This window comes from Gorilla gorilla, chromosome 10, assembly GCF_029281585.2.
Source record: "Gorilla gorilla gorilla isolate KB3781 chromosome 10, NHGRI_mGorGor1-v2.1_pri, whole genome shotgun sequence".
In the NCBI taxonomy this organism is placed as follows: Eukaryota; Metazoa; Chordata; class Mammalia; order Primates; family Hominidae; genus Gorilla; species Gorilla gorilla.
Window position 1 is genome coordinate 37,561,127 of NC_073234.2, and position 20,332 is coordinate 37,581,458.

Genomic DNA, 20,332 nt, shown 5'->3' on the forward strand with positions numbered 1-20,332 from the left:
AGAGGCCTTATTCTAGGAAGACTTGGGGGTAAAAGGCACACAATTTGGTGATTAATTGGCGGAATAGGGAGGAATAAATATGATGTTACAGATTGTAGCTTGGGAAACAGCTAATGAAACCATTTACTGAAATTAAAAATGTTTGAGAGGAGATAGGTTTGTGTGTGTATATTGTGGAAAAAGACAATAACGAATACAGTTGTAGTTACATGGTTTAAGTGCCCAAAAGACACCTAGGTGGGGCTAAAAGAGCCATTTGAGGGCCTGTGACACACTGAAGATGCCAAGTCATATGCCAGACAACTTACAGCAAGCGGGACTCTAATTCTTTCTGAAGATACTAAAGAACTACAGCCAAGCGTGGCTTAATGACAGGGATATGTCCTTAGAAACACATCCTTACATGATTTTGTCATGCAAACATCATAGAGTGTACTTATGCAAACCTGAACAGTACAGCCTACTACACACCTAGGCTACATGGTGTAGGCTATGGCTCCTAGGATGCAAACCTATATGTATAGCACCTCACTGTACTGAATACCATAGGCAATTGTAACACAAATGTAAGTATTTGTGTAGTTAAACATAGAAAAGGTACAGTAAAAATATGATATAAAATATTAAAATGGCACATCTGTGTAGAGCTTTTATGAATGGAGCTTGCAGGCCTGGAAGTTGCTCTGAGTGAGTGAGTGAGTGGTGAGTGAATGTGAAGACCTAGGACATTACTGTAAACTACTGTAGACTTTATAAACCCTGTGTATTTAACCTACACTAAATTTATAAAAAAATATTTTTCTGGCTGAGTGCAATGGCTCACACCTGTAATCCCACCACTTTGGGAGGCCAAGGCAGATGGATCACCTGAGGTTAAGAGTTCAAGACCAGCCTGGCCAACATGATGAAACCCTGTCTTTACTAAAAATATAAAAAGTTAGCTGGGCGTGGTGGCAGGTGCCTGCTATCCCAGCTACCTGGGAGGCTGAAGCAGGAGAATCGCTTGAACCTGGGAGGTAGAGGTTGTGGTGAGCCGAGATCATGGCACTGCACTCCAGCCTGGGCAATAAGAACAACTTCGTCTCAAAAAAAAAAAAAAAAAAAGAAAAAGAAAAAGAAAAAAGAAAATATTTTTCTTTCTTGATGAATAAATTAATGTTAGCTTACTGTAAATTTTTACTTTATAACTTTTTAAACCTTTTGATTATTTTGTAATAACACTGCTGAAAACATACTGCTGTACAAAAATATTTTTATATCCTTATTTTATAAACTTTGGTCTATTTAAAAATTTAAAAAATTTGTTACTTTTATTTTCTTACTTTTTGTTAAAAATGAAGACACAAACACCCACATTAGCCTAAGCCTAGACAGAGTAAGAATCATGAACATCACTGTCTTCCACCTCCACATCTCACCCCACCACAAGGCCTTCAGGGGCAATAATAGGCGTGGAGCTGCCATCTCCTGATAGCAATGCCTTCTTCTTCTGGATACCTCCTGAAGGATCTGCCTGAGGCTGTTTAACTTTTTTTTTTATTTTTAATAAGTAAAAGCAGTACACTCGAAAATAATGATGATATGGTTTGGATCTGTGCCTCACCCAAACCTCATGTTGAATTGTAATCCCCAGTGTTGGAGGCAGGGCCTGGTGGGAGGAGATTAGGTCATGGAGGTGGATTTCCCCTATGGTGCTGCTTTCCTGGTAGTGAGTGCTTGTGAGATCTGGTTGTTTAAAAGTGTGTAGCACCCACCCCCTTTTCCCTCTGCTCTGGCCACGTGAAGACATGTCTGCTTCCCCTTCGCTTTCTGCCATGATTGTAAGTTTCCTGAAGTTTTCATGCTTCCTGTACAGTCTGTTGAACTGTGAGCCAATTAAACCTCTCTTCTTTATAAATTACTCAGTCTCAGGCATTTATTCATAGCAATGCAAGAACTAATACAAATTGTAAAAAGTATAGTAAATACATAAACCAGTAACATAGTCATTTATTGTCATTATTAAGTATTATGTACAGGACATAATTGCTGTACTTTTACTTGACTGGCAGTGCAATAGATTTGTTTACACCAGTATCACCACAAACACGTGAGTGATGTATTGCAATACATATGTCATCACTAGGCTATGACATCACTAGGCGATAGAAATTTTTCAGCTCCATTATAATCTTATGGGACCACTATCATATATGTAGTCTACCATTGACTGAAATGTCATTATGTGGCATACATAATGTAGGGTTTTCAAGGGTACCTTAAAGAACATCTATAAATACATACACACACAAACACATTTATACACCCAGTAGTCAAAATGATTTTAAAAATCACATCTTAGCTCAAAAAGATAATTAACTTTTATTATTCATTAAAAATGAGCTTTCTAAAATATTAGCAAATTTCATTTTAAGCTCTGTCTTGAAGTGCTGATACCACTGAAGTAACATTTTTCTTCTTTCAATTTTTTCTTGTAAAATTATAGTTTTCTCTTTTTCTAAAACAGCAGGGAGTTCCTTCCAGTTCTTGATAAAGATAAAGGGAGCACCCATGGACTTGAGTAACTGCAGAGGAGCACCGTGGTGCACAGATGTATTCCCACAGTTGCCAGCTGTCATCACGTCTTCCACCACAGGAATGGAGCCATAGGAGCAAGCCTCATAGATTCGATAGCATTCTGTGTTTACTCCGACCGGGCACAATGTGAGATCACTCTGAAGCAAGGCATCTTGGTAATTCTTAAGACTTTCATTTGTTTCCTGAGGCTGCCAGCTAGAAAATCAGAAAAACAACTGTAGTTTTCACTTTACTAAGTATATAGTTTGTGAACAAAAATACTTTATCTTTTAATAAAATCAGTTTCAGGAAATGGTGAAACTTTATAGAGATGATAGGCATAAGAGATATCCAAAATCCTGGCCCAAATAGATTTCTTAAAAATGTTGAAGAATTGGAACATTTTACAGCTGTACATTTATAAAATCTAGGAGTCACCGTAACATTTCTGAACGGATAATAATAATTCAACCGATACTTCGGGAGTGCTAGGTCCTCTCTTCCCTACCTTGCCCTCATGGAGCATATATTCTAGTTCTAGTGGTGGAGATGGATAGTGACCAAGTGAAGTCAGTAAATTATTTAGATGGGGTAGAATACTGTGAGAAAAGAGCAAAGGAGTAAGTAGAGCAGGAGTTTCTAAGGGGGTAGGGTTGCAATCTTAAATAAGTGATGAGGGACTGTCTTACTGCGGCAGCATCTGAGCACAGAGTTGGGGATGAAGGAGCAAGCCACGTAGATCTGGCGGGATAAAAGAGCAAGCAAGAGTGAAGGCCATGAGACAGCATGTGCCTGGCATGTTCAAGGAGCTGCGGGGAAGCCAGGGTGGCTGAGGTAGGGTAACTGAGGGAACAGGCGCAGAAGATAAAGTCTGAATGGTCACACGGGACTCTATCATGCAGGCTTTTGAACATGGGGTGACATGACGTGATGTAGGTTTCATCAGAATCAATCTGGCTATTGTGTTGAGAATGGACTGTACAGGGGCAAGGGTAGAAACTGAAAGATCAGTAAAGAAAGATAGATGCGGCTGGGTGCGGTAGCTCACGCCTGTAATCCCAGCACTTTGTGAGGCCAAGGCGGGTGGATCACCTGAGGTCAGGAGTTCAAGACCAACCTGGCCAACAAGGTAAAACCCCGTCTCTACTAAATACAATAATTAGCCGGGCGTGATGGCGTGCACCTGTAATCCCAGCTACACGGGAGGCTGGGGCAGAAGAATCGCTTGAACCTGGGAGGTGGAGGTTGCAGTGAGCTAAGATCGTGTCACTGCACTACAGCCTGGGCAATAAGAGTGAAACTCAGTCTCAAAAGAAAAAAAAAAAAAGATAGATGCTTTCTCCTGACTATTCGCAGTGAAATAAGCAATAGGGTCATAAAGTAAGAAAGGCGGAGGTGTTAGAGTGTAGGAGAGAAGAAGGTATAAAACAGCCTTCTAGGAGAGTGGGAGAATATATGGACAAGGGAAATATAAGACTGCTGGGCACCTGAGGTTCAAAGTCACATGTTTAAATAAAGGTCAATTAGCACCTTTCTCCAATTATGTGTAGTTGCATGGGTGCAGGCATGGAGTAGGCAGAGAGCTGGATTTAACCAGAGTTATGGTTTGCCAGATTAGGGAATTAGGGAGCTGAAGGTATAGGCAATTATGATTGACAATGAAATTTAAGTTAGGTGAAGAATAAAATGAAGAAAAGGGAGTGAAGGACAACAAAAGGGTAGTAGGAACAATAGATTCTAAGTGCCAGCTGAACTGTCAGAGTCAGATTATTACACGGAATGAGCTGGAATGACAGATGATGGTGGTTGTAGAAAGAGATGCTGGGACTTGAGATCATGTTCAGAAGATGCAGTATGTGTAATGACAAAGTCTAGGAAATAACCATGAGAGAGAATGGCTGAGGTCAGGTGGAAGCCCAGATTATTGGAGGAGGGGTGGTGAAGGAACTGCAAAGATCAAAATGACAGAAAGACCATCTATGTAGATTTGCCAGTCACTAAGAATTGAGAACAGAGTAGTGTCAGACAGAGCTAGAGAGTACCAGGAGCTAAATTCTTCGAAGAAGTAGGGGGATAAACCCAAGGGTAAGTGCATGATTTCAGAGCGTAAGGATGATGGATGGTTTTGTCTGCTGACATGAGTTTCAAAATTGGGATTATTAGGGAGGGAAAGGGGAGAATAGTCTAGAAGCAACAATGAGAAACAAGGAAAACATCTATTCAAACCTCTGGCTCAATGGTATGAGAGGAATTACAAGAATTATTCCCATAATAACCTTTGTTATTTTACACTGTCCTCATTCATTCCACTCCAGACATACTGGCCCTGTTGTTCCTGTAACATAGTAAGCACACTCCTGCCTGCCTCAGGGCCTTTGCTCTTCCCTACGTCTGGAATAGTCTTCTCCCAAATATACACAAGACTCACCCATGCACATTCTTAAGGCCTGTGCATAAATGTAACCTTCTAATGAATGCCTTCCTTGGCTGTTCCAAAATAGCAAATGCTCCACCACCAACACCCAAGCTCTTTCTATGCCATTCTTCTGCTTAATTTTTTACAGGGCATTTATCATCTTCTGACACACAATATATTTTACTTGCTTGTCTCCTCCAACAAGCATTTAAGTGCCAGGAGGGCATGGACTTTGTTTTGTTCACTGCTGTATTTACTGTGGGTAAACAGTTTCTGGCATAGAGCAATTGCTTGGTAAACACTGACTGAACGAATATGATATGGTTACATTAGCAATAAAGAGTACCTGCTATAATTTAAAAAGTAAAATTCCAGACCTAACCGGACATTTTTAAGGCATTACTTCCCTGATGACTCTGCCTTATGCTTTGTTTATTTGAAAACTTGATTTGTCTATTTAAAGACAAAATAAATGATTGCAAATTTACTTCCTTCACAACATGAACACCTGTTTCCTGGTTACTACGTAAAAGAAGACATTTAACCCTATGGAGTCTCCCTATCCAACCATTCATCCACTCACCATTCATCCTAGGCCTACTTTGTGCAAGGTCCTATGTTAGATCTGGGGATTCACAGAAGAATACAAGGTCCTGAAGATGGTGTCAGGTTCCTGAATTCCTGAATTTGTGAGGGGTACTGCAGACCGGTCTTGGAACACTGAATTGGTCCACTGCACATCATCTCAGTGATGAACCTAAGTATCTCATTAGCATCTATAATCTCCTGTGTGACTAACCAATATTATTGAGGAAACCCTAACAACTGAAATTTGCAAATGACAGTTACCAGTGTTCCTCTTCAAGATGGACTACAGTCATAGGCGGTTCTCTCTATTCTAAATGTGTACAACCCAGTCTTTTCACAGTTTTAATTACTAATGTATCTTCTGGGGAAAGATTGGTACAAATAGAGTTAACAATGCCTCTTTGGAAACCTGTGTTTCTACATAAAGCAACTCTCAGACTGGAGAACAAAATGAATGAATTAAATAAGCATAGAACTTACTGTTCTCTTGCTGAAACCCAACAAAGCTTATCGTTCCCATCTTTTTTCAAAATGTTCACTAGTGCCTGTCTGGATGAATTTTCATAAATCGTTCCTAAGAAATTACATAAATATGGCCTCTCATCATGCAGCATTGACCAACTTGCCTCCACCACAGGAAAATTCCTGTATCTATAAAAATAAATACACATGAATTAACATATGATATAGAATTGGCAAAAATTCCCCATAACCCAATCTCTTAAGTAGCAAGAAGTATACAGAAGAGTTTAAAATGTGATTTCTAAATCTCAAATTGTAATTTTCCATGCATACTTTGGAAAACTCCCTGAATCTACTGACTTAAAAAAATTGAATTTCACACTGACATCTCTTACAAAAGTGTTACAGAGATGTTGTGCCTAAAGTTATTTGTTTTTGATATTCTTTAACTTGCATTACTCATCTGCAGCTGTTAGGCACGTTACATTCAAAACCTTCAAAGTATAAAGACTCTTCTCTATTCATAATGATCATGATTTAAGCAACATTTTAACCAGGTGATGAAAAGATTACAGAATACTCCAGTGGGGGGAGATGGATGGGGAAAAGGAAGATGTTGATCAAAGAGTATGAAGTTTCAGTTGGACAGGAGGAATAAGCTTTAGTGATCTATCACACAGAATAGGGTGACTATAATAAATAATAATGCACTGTATATTTCAAAATTGCTAAAACAGCAGATTTTATGTTTTTACCACAAAAACTGTTAAGTATATAAGGTTACGGATTTGTTAGTCTGATTTAAGCATTCTACGTTGTAAATATATTTCAAAACATCATTTGTACCCCATTATCATATACAATTACTATTTGTCAATTAAGAAAAAGGAAAGATTATATATTTTGCTATTGCAAAGGGCTCTGAAAAATTAATCCCAAGGGCTTTTCAAGTAGATTAAAACAAACTGACAGATAAAACCATGGTATGCCATACAGGAAAAGTTACCTATTTTTATGAGCATTTGGAAATACCAGGGATTAAACTGTGTACCTGAAATGTAACTTTCACACGAGAACAAAATTTTACCTAACAGTTCATATATAACAGGGTTTCTTAGCCTCAGCATTACTGACATTTTGGGTTAATTTTTTCTTGTGGAGGCTGTCCTATACATTGTGGGGTGTTCAGCTGCATCCCTGGGCTCTATCTGCTAGATACCAGTTGTGACAACCTCTTTCCTCCAGTTGTGACAATCAAAAATGTCTCCAGGCCAGGCACAGTGGCTCATGCCTGTAATCTCAGCACTGTGGGAGTCCGAGGCAGGCAGATCACTTGAGGTCAGGAATTTGAGACCAGCCTGGCCAACATGGCGAAACCCCCTCTCTACAAAAAATACAAAATTAGCCAGGAGTGGTGGTGCCCACCTGTAATCCCAGCTACTTGGGAGGCTGAGGCAGGAGAATGGCTAGAACCTGGGAGGCAGAGGTTGCAGAGAGCCAAGATTGTGCCACTGAACTCCAGCTGGGGTGACAGAGCAAGATTTCGTCTCAAAAAAAAAAAAAAAAAAGTCTCCAGACACTGCCAAATGCCTCCCGGTGGGCAAAATTGCCCCTGGTTGAGAACCACAGACCTATATAAGAAATATACTGGCCTAGTGCAACAACACCATGATTACCAAGAGGTTCCATCTTATACTATATGAAAACATTTTACAAATGCAGGCTCTGCTCAAAAAATAGATTTTTAAGAGGGTCTTAAACCTGGCTTTACTTAACAAAAACCTTTTTGTCTGGCCTTACCCCAAACCTACTGAGTTAGGGTGTTATAGGAGTAGGCTTGGGAATACATCTCATTGCTGGCACAGATGTGCCAGTGACATCTGTGTCGCTAACTAGGCAGCAGTCTAAGGCCACATCCAGCAACCAGGGACAGAATGATGAATAATGAATGTATGATTCAAAAATCATGTCAGTGAGATTTTTCATAATTTATCCACTCAACAAATACAGAATGCCTACTCTGCAGGTGCTGTTTTAGGCTCTGTGGATAGAGCAGTGAACAAAAGAGACAAAAATCCCTGCTCTCAGGAGGTTTACATACTAGTGGCAACTTATCTTAAAGTCAACTTGCTCTTAATTAAAAACATCCTATTAACAGAAAGATAAAAATATATGTTTTCCGTTTTATGGCTGGAGAAAGACTATATCTTTTTTTTTATTTTTGTGAGACACAGTCTCATCTCACTCTGTTGCCCAGGCTAGAGTGCAGTGGTACAATCTCAGCTCAATCTGCTGGGCTTAAGTGATCCTCCCACCTCAACCTCATGAGTAGCTAGGACTAGAGGCGCCATACAGGAGTCCATGTCACCATGCCCGGATAATTTTTGATTTTTTTTTTTTTTTTGTAGAGATAGGGTTTTGCCATGTTGCCCAGGATGCTCTTGAACTCCTGGACTCAAGCAATCTGCCTAGTTGGCCTCCCAAAGTGCTGGGATTACAGGCAGTAAGCCACTGCGCCTGGCCTAAAAGACTGTATCTTGAGAAACCTTAGCTATCATTTAATTAATCCCTCCTTTTATAGAAGAGATTTGTATGAATTTAGCCAGTCTCAAACACAATGGTATGGTATATTCCTGATATAATAATATTGCCTTTTTTTAGTATAATTTATATAGATACTATCATTGTTTTTAAAAAAATCTATCTGCCATTTCTCTGCTAAATATATTTTTATGGCACTCCTAATAAGCTTGAAAAATCCATTCTATGCCTTGGGGTTTTAAAAGAAAAAAAGTAACTCATCTCCTCATTAAAGAATAAAATACTCTTAAAAACATCATAATTGTTATTGAAGGATGCGACCACACCCTATTTTTATCTCTGAGAAAGACTATACCTGGCCTCAATAATCCCAGAAGAACTAAATTTATTACAATTTTGAATAAGTCTTCCTGGTTCAGAAATTCAGGTGTTAGGGCCTAAAAATGTTTAATCATATTTTGTACTTACGTTGCTACTCCTAAAGGCCACTGAAAAACATCCACGTCATTAATCCAGGGGCTGTCATATATTATGAAAAGCAGCTCCACGAAGCCTCCATTTCTTTTGAGGAATGGGTTTATCCACTCATTATCACAGTGTTCATTTCCGAGCAAAACAACAGCAAGATGCTGGAGTTTTTGAATTTGCACTAAATTTTGTGCATAAAGTAACCACTGGGTGGCATAAAAGATCTTTGCTTTTTCTCTTCCATTTAAAATGAGTACCACATTATTCACATCAACGGAGAAGTACCCTGGTATTACAGCTGGACCAGTGATGAAGCTGTTAAAAACAACACAACAAAAACAAGAGACAAACAAAGCCTGAATAAAGGTATGTGGTATCAGAAATTCATCATTTTATACAAAATCTACAATGAGATTTAATCCATATTCTATCTAGAAGTAAAATTTCTATAATACAATCTTTTGAACAAGTTTGAATGATGGGGCATAGCTGTAGATTAATGGTAAGCTTTGGTTGTAGGCAGATCAATTTGCATATGATAATACAAAATGTGATTTTTTTTTTTTTTTTTTTTGAGGCAGGGTCTCAACTCTTGTGGCCCAGGCTGGAGTGCAGTGGTGCAATCTTGCCTCACTGCAGCCTCAACTTCCCTGGCTCAGGTGATCCTCCCACCTCAGCCTCCCGAGTAGCTGGGACTACAGGTGTGCACCACTACACGCAGGTAATTTTTTGTATTTTTTTGTAGAGATGGGGTTTCACCATGTTGCCCATGCTGGTCTTGAACTCCTTGGCTGAAGCAATCCACCTACCTCAGTCTCCCGAAGTACTGGGATTACAGGCGTGAACCACCATGCCTGACCTTTTTTTCTGTTGTTGTTTTAACCACACTGAAAATAAATGCTGGCTAGAATTTAAACTCTTAAGCAAAGAAATATAATTGAATAGCATGGAACTCTGTAAAATAATGGTGTAGTTCAAACCAGAAAGGCATTTAAAGTCAGTAGTTCTCAACCCTTTTATGGTGTGAGCTGCTATTACACTCTTCATCTGACTCAATGGATGAGAAAGTGCTGACAAATTAAGAAACGAAGAATGGCATTATAAACATTCCATGAATGTTATATCTCAAAAATATAATGTTAAAAAAAGCAAGGATTAGGACACTCACAAAATATACATAAACTTGAAAGTACAGTCATAAAAATTATTTACGCATATATATTTAGGATCAGTATAAATATAAAAATTTGAATGAGAGGATCCACATCAAATTTATGATAGCGATTGTATCTGAGGAGGAAGGAAGAGGAAAGGGACCAGAAAACAGTACAAAGGGAGCTTTACCCTTATTGAAAGTATTTAATTTTTTTAACAGGAAAATTAAATATCTGAAGCAAATATGACAGAGAGCTGAAATTTGTTAGTTTTGAATGGTGAGTAAATGGGAATGTGTTGTATTACCATTTTTTTTTTTTGAGACAGAGTCTCACTCTGTTGCCCAGGCTGGAGTGCTGTGGCATGATCTCAGCTCACAGCAGCCTCTGCCTCCTGGGTTCAAGCAATTCTTGTGCCTCAGCTCCTGAGTAGCTGGGACTGCAGGTGCGTGCCACCATGCCCAACTAATTTTTGTATTTTTAGTAGAGACAGGGTTTTGCCATGTTGGCCAGGCTGGTCTTGAACTCCTGACCTCAAGTGATTCACCTGCCTTGGCCTTCCAAAGTGCTGGGATTACAGGTATGAGCCACTGTGCTCAGCCTACTCTCTTTTTAACTGTAGTTTTAAAAAGTTTTCATTAAAGGAATAGACATGTATCATAACTCATTTTTTTCATATTAAGTGCTGCCTAGAACAACCAGTACCATTGAAATATTTTCACTAGTATGTATTAAATAGAACAAGTACCATTTAATTCATCTTAAAATTAGTCACTCTTATCCTAGATTCTTTACAACTTGCTTAAACCATTTCTTTATATCCTGATAGAATCTAATTTCCAGCACAAATATACCCAAAGCCTACTTTCATTGCTTCTTACTTGCTGGGGATAAAAACATTTGTTCAACGCCTTTTATATACATGATACATAAGCACTTTGCATGGGTCATCATTAACCGCCGCCCAACAACTCTGAGGAGTTCATTATTCTCTCATTGGCATTTGTGAAATTGCACTTTAGCTGTCAGCTTGTAATGGCAATGCTGAGTTCTCAACCAAGCTCTGTCTCACTTCAGAGCTTAAGTTTTTCCATAACACCATGGTTAACAAATACTAAACAGATATTAGTTAAAACACAAAACCTAAAAATATATTTTACTATGTGTGCATGTACCATATGATTTATATGACATTATTCTAAAATTATATAACATACAGGGACCAGGACTATGTTTTGAGCACTATGTTTGCCTTGGACAGTATCTAGCACTGGCAATGACTAATGATTCAGTGATAACCTAGTAATTTAAGACAATATGCAGAATCTGAGGGGCTAGAAAAACTAGCAATGATGATGATAATTATGGTATGTTTAAAATATTTATTATTGGTAGCATACGAATACTTTGCATTTCTCTTTTAGAAATATAAGCAGGTATAATTCTTAAGAGCATGAGAAAGTCTTCCAGTCCTCCTTCCCCATGTTAGGCCAATTTTATGAAGGAAAAAAAGGAAATCTTGAGAGAGGTTCTATGACTTGCATAAAGCTAGCTGACACTAGATAGGAAATGGTACAGATCAGACTCAAATTTGGTTATTTGACATTAAGTCCATATATATCATGTGCCCAAACAATTTTAGAGTGCCATACAGCTGGGTGTGGTGGCTCATGCCTGTAATCCCAGCACTTTAGTTGACTGAGGTAGGCGGATCGCTTGAGTCCAGGAGTTCGAGACCAGCCTACACAATATGGTGAAAACCCATCTCTACAAAAAATACAAAAATTAGCTGGGCATGGTGGGCATGGTGGTGCAGCTACTCAGCAGGCTGAGACAGGAGGATCACTTGAGCCCAGGAAGTCAAGGCTGCAGTGAGCTGAGATCACGCCACTGCACTTCAGCCTGGGTAACAATGAAACGTTGTCTCAAAAAAAAAAAAAAAAAAAAAAAAGAAAAAGAAAAACAAAGTAGGTTTTAGTCAATGTATTAAAATAAAATATATGAAGCTATTCTCAAATGTAACTTTCATGTGAAAGGAATATCTTTCTAATTTTAGTGATCCACACAAATTAACAAAATGAAGTATGATTCATTCAAGGGCACATTTATACTGTCTTGGTCTTGGATGTCCACAACTCCCTGTGTTTTGGTAATGGTGAAAGCCATGGGGTCAATACTGGGAAGCCAAGGTGTAGGTCAGAGGTTCTCAGCACCTTTAGTGTTCCTGTAAATTTTTCAGTGTCTCCCAAGCTAAAAGAAATGCTTAACAGTTCAATTTTTAAAGTCATTAGGTCTAAACAACCAAGTAAGTATTTATGTCCTAACAGCTTAAAAGTGACTTAAAAAAATACACAGACACTGAAAGAAAAAATCATATTCCTATTTCATTCTTAACTAATCACAAATATTTAATAGCATGTGTGCACCTGTTGAGCACTACAGAACTTCTCAAACCTTGGAATCAGTGGACACTGTCAGTGTCATTTCCTGTTCCACACTGATTTTTGTGCAGTGCGTGCATTTTATCACGGCAACCATGGAAAACCCAGCTTCACAAAGTCCTGATATTGTTCAAATAAATGCAGGGTAATCTAATGTTGAAACTGTACTGCTTTGAACTTGCAGTTCGCATAGGGCCTGAAAGATATCAAGTATCAGTGTTTCCCATAAATATTTAAAATATTTTGTGATGTCCCACGGTGCCTCCGTCAAGGAACCACAGATCTAAAAGAAGAAACTTTAAAGGCCCAAAAAATTTCATTAGATTCAGATACCTGGGTTGTATGTATGTATGTACATATGTGTGTTGGAAAGTTTGTTAGTCAAACTGCAGTGGGTTGAGAAGTAAGGAAGTGATTACAGTGAGTATAGACAAGGATTCTGAAAGTTTTGAAGAGAAGGTGATAAAGCAATAATGAATGAAGTGGAGAATAAAGGAAAGCAAGAAAGTAATGCATGGAACAAGGTCCTGGAAGCAGGTGGGATGCACAGGTGGTGGGCTTTAACCTTGAGCCAGGAAAGATCACTCCATGTTTGAGAGCTTGGAAAGAGATAAGGATGGGTGAGGGACCAGATAGAGAGTAGGTACATGTTACAGCAGCTAGTTAAGAGAGAGAATTATGATGTCCTCAATTTTCCTGATGAAAGAAGAGGCAGGGTTGTCTGCTGAGAAAGAGGAGATAGGTAGATGTTGGGTGGTGGGCTAGAGAAGAGTGGACAAATTTGCTATTTCTGTATTTTCTATTTTTGTGTCACATTAGCTACCTACTCATGCAAACTAGAAACTAGGGACTTGTCAGATTTGTTTCCCTCTCTCATCTTCCCATCTAATTAATCCCTAAATTCCAACCATTTTGCTCCTAAATATTTCTCAAATTTGTCCCTGGCTCTGACCCACTACCACTTCCCTATTTCATCCATTAGTTTTATCTCTGTGGGATACTTCCAATCTCCTACTTGGTCTGCCTGCACCCAGCTGTCTCCTTAAAATCACTTTCCCCCATGGCTGCTAGGGAAATCTACACACATAAACACATGACAATACCACTATCCTGCTTAATCATCCTCAATTGCTTTTCACTACCCTAGAATAAAGTCCAAGAGCCTTAATGTGGTACATACAAGGCCCACCATGATCTGGTCCTTGCTCAATCCTCCCCATCTCAGCTACCTTACCTTTTCTTCATGCTCTAGGAATATTGATTGGTTTGCAATTCCATGCATAAACCCAAGTTTATCACTTATGAACCTCTGATGTCACTTCTGCTGGGAACATAATCTTTTTTCTGCCTTGCTAACTTCTGCTCATTTTAAAGACTGCTCAGCTATCACCTCCTTTAGAAAACATTTGTTCATAGGCCCCACACCCCTAACTCTACTTAGATTGAGTTAATTGCCTTTCTTCTGTATTTCCATAACAATAAACATGGTAGAGTATGCATATTCTTATCATTATGCTTTCTATATGGTATGAAAATAATTTATGAGGCTGGGCATGGTGGCTCACTCCTGTAATCCCAGCACTTTGGGAGGCTGAGGCAGGTGGATCACCTGAGGTCAGGAGTTCGAGACCAGCCTGGCCAACATGGTGAAACCCCATTTCTACTAAAAATACAAAAATTAGCTGGGCATGGTGGCAGGTGCCTGTAATCCCAGCTACTTGGGAGGCTGAGGCAGGAGAATTGCTTGAACCTAGGAGGTGGAGGTTGCAGTGAGCCAAGATTGTGCCACTGCTCTCCAGCCTGGATGACAGAGCAAGACTCTGTCTCAAAAAAAAAAAAAAAAGAAAAAGAAATATAATTTTCTTTAGGCCCTAAATTCTTCTAATAGTTGGCTTTTTTATTTTCTCAATTTCTTCTTTTTTTTATTGACAGGACTATTGCAGTAGGCTTTTTTCCTAATGAATGGTCAACATTAAAGTCTTATTGGGATTGCACTTTCTTTATTTTTAAATTTTTATCCAGTGATTCTGGGGATTTTTGAGGTTTTCTTGGTTGTTTTTTATGTATTTATTTGCATATAACAAACAATTTAATTCTTTGTTCCAAAATAATTCATCATATTCAAATGATGTGCTCCTTTTACTTTTGTTTCTTGAAATCAAAACGTTTAAGACTAAAAAACATTTTACTCCTTGCTCTGAAGATGAGGCCTAATTTAAGAGATGAATAATCAGCTGATGACTGATTCAATGAATGGCATTTATCTCTTTATTTGTCTTTGGGTATTTATATGGATGTTAACATTTGTGGGTGAAAGGGAGATACTCTGGGACCTTGTAATCATATTGAAAAACAGGTTATCTACATGGTCCCAGAGAATCTCCTAGTAAATATCGCAATGGAAAAAAACAGTAACTTTACAGTGAACAAACTAGGCAGACTGCACCATAGCCAAGTGATCAAAGTTAACATAATCAGTAACAGGAACAAATATGACACACTGAGGATGACACGATGTTGTTTCTGAGGTATTCGGAACCAAAATACATAACCTGAACTGAACTGTAAGGAAACATCAGACAAACCCAAACTAAAGGACATTCTACAAAATACATGGGCAGTACTCTTCATAAGTCACAAGGTCAACAAAGACTGAGAAACTGTCACAGACTGGCTGAAGCCAAAGAGATATGAAACCAAGCACACCGTGTGATTCTGGATTGGAAACTGGGCCAGAAAACGGACAGTAGTGGGAATGTGTGTATCTGTAAATTAGATAACAGTTTTGTATCAATGTTATTTTCCTGAAAAAAATAATTATACGATAATTACGTAAGATGTTAGCATTTGAGGAATCTGGATGAAAGGTATAATGGATTTTTTTGGTACAATTTTTACAATATTTTTGTTAAGTCTAAAATTATTTCAAAAAGAACAAGTTAAAAAATTAAAACATTAAAAAGCAATAATTTCCCATAATTTTACAGGAAATAATTTGGGTATATTTAAATATTAGCAGTTTAAATGGCTATAGATTAAAGTTCATAGAGATAAATGCTCAAATAGAGGAGAAATGAGCCTGGTGTTATATTTAATATTGGGTTCAATTATTATACATTTTGAATGACACAGCCTATAAATTCACCTCATTAAGGAAAGGTGTTATAAACACAGAAATAGCCCAACTTTTATATTTTAATACTTTTTTTTTTTTTTTTTTTTTGAGACAGGGTCTTGCTCTGTCACTGGCTGGAGTGCAGTGGTGTGATCTAGGCTCACTGCAGCCTTGACCTCGCAGGCTCAAGTGATCCTCCCTAGTAGCTGGGACTACAGGTTTGTGCTGCCATGCACGAAGTTTTTGTGTTTTTCGTAGAGACAGGGTTTCACCATATTTCCTAGGCTGGTCTTGAATTCCTGGGCTCAAGCAATCCTCCTACCTCAGCCTCCCAAACTGCTGGGATTCCAGGCGTGAGCCACTATGCCTGGCCCTTCTTCTTCTTTTTTTTTTTTTTTTGACACAGGGTCTCACTGTCGCCCAGGCAGGAATGCAGTCACGTGATCACAGCTCACTTGCAGCCTTGACCTCCCAGGCTCAAGCTATCCTTCCACCTCAGCCCCGCAAGTACCTGGGATGACAGGCGCTAATTTTTGTGTTTTTTGTAGAGATACAGTTTCGCCATGTTGCCTAGGCTGGTCTCAAACTCCTGAGCTCAAAACGATCTGCCTACTTTGGCCTCCCAAAGTGCTGGGATTACAGGCAGGAGCTACCATGCCCAGCCTATATTTTGATATTTTAAAAATAAATTCTTAGTCTCCTCTGCAGCTTGTTCTATCACCCATACATTAACATACCAAAATACATATATTTCTTACTTCCCAGGTGAGGTTATCATAAGATCTTGCTTTCACATATTTTGCTGACAAATTAGATATTTATTTATTCTACTACAATGAAAACTATGGAAAGGCCCTCTGTTTTATTTTTAATTTTTTTTTTTAATGAAAAATCATGGGGTTTCACTATGTTGCTCAGGCTGACCTCAAACTCCTAGGCTCAAGTGATCCTGCTGCCTTGGCCTCCCAAAGTGCTGGGATTATGGGAGTGAGCCACCATGCCTGGTCGAAAGGCCCTTTAGGAATAAGATACTACTTTTGTTGCTCCAAGCAGTACATAAATTAATAACTTTATAAATAAATCCACTACCCCCTTCAGCTATTAGTTTGTCTGAGTTTGCAAGGAGACACTAATGCCCATTTCCGTAGACTAGGAAGGAGGAAAGGAGAAATTAAACATTAGGAGGTGCTCAACAATTATTTGGTAGAAATGAATTAATAGATCTCTCAATTTATTTAATATTTTAATTTTTGAAGAATTATAAATACATTTTCCAAAGCTAGGGAGCAATGATATTTTGGTGGTCAAAGTTTCAAGCAATGTGACTGACAACTTAGTAAGAAACTGAGAACAAGAACTGTGGAGAAACCATTTCCTTGGGTAATGAACAGACCAGAGTGGACTATAATAGAGATCTGAGTGTCCTACAACAGCTACACATCAATAGAGAGAGGAAATGGGAGTAAGGGCTGGACCTCCAACTGTGAATAGACTACCTTATGATGGGGCATTTTGAAATTCATGCCGGGTGGATTTAGCTGGCCCCAGAGAATCCTACTGGAGTGTACCAATAACACGAAAAGTTACCACTTAAAGGCTACAAGATGGCAACCTCCTTTCTCTTATATTATACATAACCCTCCAAGCAAGGATGTCTTTGCTCGGTAGTTGAGGCCTACTTTAAGAGATGAGTCATCAGCCGATGGCTGATTCAAGCAATGGCATTTCTCTTATTAAGTAGGCTTCAGTATTGTAAGAAGTTGTTTACTTGATGTTCTAATTTTTATGTATCCCAAAGTTCTTTTTAGGTAAGGGCGATTAACCTAAAAAAATTATTCAGTGTTCATTCAGACTATGATCCATTCTATGACAAATTGTGTTCTGAAGAGAAAATAATATAATACTATCCTATGTGAATCAAATTTATCTTTTCAAAGACAGCTAAGTTTTTATTCCTTTTGGTCATAAATATTTGTTTTCCACCCCACTTCTCTCCATTTCTACTACTATTTAGGCAGCTTACCTGTAGCTAAAGGCAATTTTAGTTTCCTAAGTATATAAAATCTCCTAAATGTATCACCAAGAGATGAATTTCTATTGTAGAAATATTATATATTAATTTAGGGGAGAAAAAGCTTTCTTTTTTATTTGCTTCTATTATAATTTCATGCATCAGGTATGCTTTTATTGCAGCACTTCACTCTTTTTTTCATAATTATGAGTATAGCAGAAGGGGGCTATTAATTTAGTTTGTGTAAGCAAAAGCATCAGAGAACCCTTCAAGTATATACATGCACTGTGCACCCTGTGCCTAAAATTCACTAAGTAGTAAACATAACCCTGAAAAATCACACGATTAAAAAAATTAAAAACATTAAAAGATAATCGAGAATTGGGCACATTAGATGTGCAAAAGTTAAATCATAGTTAACAGGGATTATGGCAAAATTGTAATTAAATTACTATAAAGAGGATATTAAAATCTAAAAACATTTAAAAGTCAAGATGAGGTTATAACTGGGTTGTAGCAGATTAGGAAAAAAAGTCTAGACCCAAAGCATAGATAAGAATTTCTAAAAATTACCCCATTTAAGAATTCAGAATGATGCCAGGCCAGTGTTGCATACCTATATTCCCAGCTACTCAGAAGGCTGGGGCAGGAGGATCTCTTGAGCCCAGGAGTTAGAGGCTGTAGTATGCTATGATCTTGTCTGTGAACAGTCACCGCACTCCAGTCTGGGCAACATAGCAAGACCCCCATCTCTTAAAAAGAATTCAACATGAAATTATAGAATTGAATATACTTAATATTGGAGGTGACTTGTAGATGATGTGGACTAATCTATCATGTTAAAGGGAGGACCATGGTTCAATCCCATCTTTACTAGTCATTTAATCTCTCAGAACATCAAGGTTTTCATTGCAAAATGGGAGTAATACCACCAGCTGCACAGGGTGGTTCTGAGGATTAAAATTCACTGAGCTAATATCTGTAAAAGCCCCTGGAACACAGCAACCACTTCATATATTGCTGTTGACTCAGGATTCTTTCCATTTTAAAATAAGACAATAAGACCCCAGATGGCTGGGAAATCTCATAGCACGCCAGCAGCAGAGCTGGGACAAGACTGCGGGCCTCAGTGTTTACTCTGCCAGGCTGGAAGCCAATCTCACCCACAGCTGGATGCCTTCTAAGCAGCCTGAATGCTCATTAATCTTTGAAGAGGCATAAAAGCCAAGAGCTGGCAATTTCTCATTTCTTTATGTTGACTACATGGGCTTGGGTGAGACATCGGCTGAACAGGAGTGATGAGAGAGAAAGAGTTTCAGCAGCTGTCTTCTGTCAAACCAAAAATATATCAAAATAGTGCATTTTTAAAACAAGGTTTCTAATATTACACTGGATAAGGTGTGAACTCAGAGTTGCTACTCTAGGACACTGCTTAGCTCATCAGTTCTTAGATTTCAAGATTCCATTTACTACAAAAAACTGAAAATGATCTTTAGGGACCAATACAGAATCACCAACTTCTTAAGACATTAAAAATAAAAATCCCCTGACTGCCTCTTACTCAAAATAGTCCCTTAGTCAAGAGTGTAGTGCTTGACTTTTGGCTTTACTCACTAATTAGAAGTATGTAACCTTAGGCCAGGTACTTAGCCTTTCAGTGCTCAAACGAGGTAAGCACAGTACCTGCCTCATGGATGCTTGTGAGCACTGAGAATAGTGTCTCACACATAGTAAGAGCTATGTAAATGTTAGATGTTATTTGTTATAATTACTAGTTTGCAGTTGTGGGGAAGTTATTTAATCTCTTTTGTCTTAGTTTCCTAACTTGCAAAATGTAAACAATGATACTTCATAGGGTTGTGGTAAGGATTCAACAAATTAAAAGTTATTAAGTGTATAGAACTGTTTGGCGCATAGTAAGCTCTTTATAAGCATGGGCCATCACTATCACTACTATTTTTTAAAGGATATTTTAAAATTAAAAGAATAAATGCGGCATTTTGAAAAACTGTTTTGTCTTTGTTTACCAATGAAAATTTTATTTGGGATCTGCATTGATTTATGCTCCAGCATTTGACCTAAATAAACGTCATGTCAGTAACCATTAACGTTATCTATAAATGCTTTCATTCATAGTGAGCTAACTTCTTACAAAAGTAATGTCTGGAAATTCTAAAAATGCCATCTGACATGTTTTATTCTATCATGATCTTTGGAAATAAGTTCAACTCTTTCATAAGTAGCAGATGCTCACTGAAGATGTTATAATCGAATCTTGATAACAATTAATAATTTATGATCTACCTTTTGTTTTACCAAATGGGTAGACATTTATATAGCCTGTGGTAATGACTATACATAGAAATGATAGGATTCTGAAGGCAGTCTTTGGGGGATGAGCAAAAGCCACGATGAGCAGAATCAAGGTTCCTCTTAAGAAATTAAAAATAAAATTGTCCTATGAGATTAAACTATAAATCAATATATGATGGCTATGAGTAGTGGTAGGCAAAGTTCCTTCAAGAGACAGAATGGGTCTCAGGCTAGCTTAAAACTTAATTGAACATATTAATATAAAGA

At 38.1% G+C, this 20,332-nt stretch overlaps 1 protein-coding gene across 4 annotated transcripts in view; it reads right to left on the reverse strand.

Moving 5' to 3' along the window:
* Positions 1 to 1,889: 1,889 nt before the first annotated feature.
* The window catches only part of RXYLT1 (ribitol xylosyltransferase 1), a 29,692-nt gene continuing 11,249 nt past the window's right edge, over positions 1,890 to 20,332 (reverse strand). For 3 of the 4 annotated variants that reach the window (XM_004053494.5, XM_055358105.2, XM_019039392.3), the window contains exons 4-6: positions 9,032 to 9,346; positions 6,041 to 6,211; positions 1,890 to 2,772 (exon numbers count right to left, since the gene is read on the reverse strand). In XM_004053494.5, the coding sequence (XP_004053542.3) occupies positions 2,355 to 2,772; positions 6,041 to 6,211; positions 9,032 to 9,346 (904 nt within the window). In that variant the 3' untranslated portion in view covers positions 1,890 to 2,354. Of the gene's footprint in view, positions 2,773 to 6,040; positions 6,212 to 9,031; positions 9,347 to 18,368; positions 18,505 to 20,332 lie in introns of all 4 variants that reach the window. The other variant, XM_055358104.2, reaches the window with a different exon arrangement.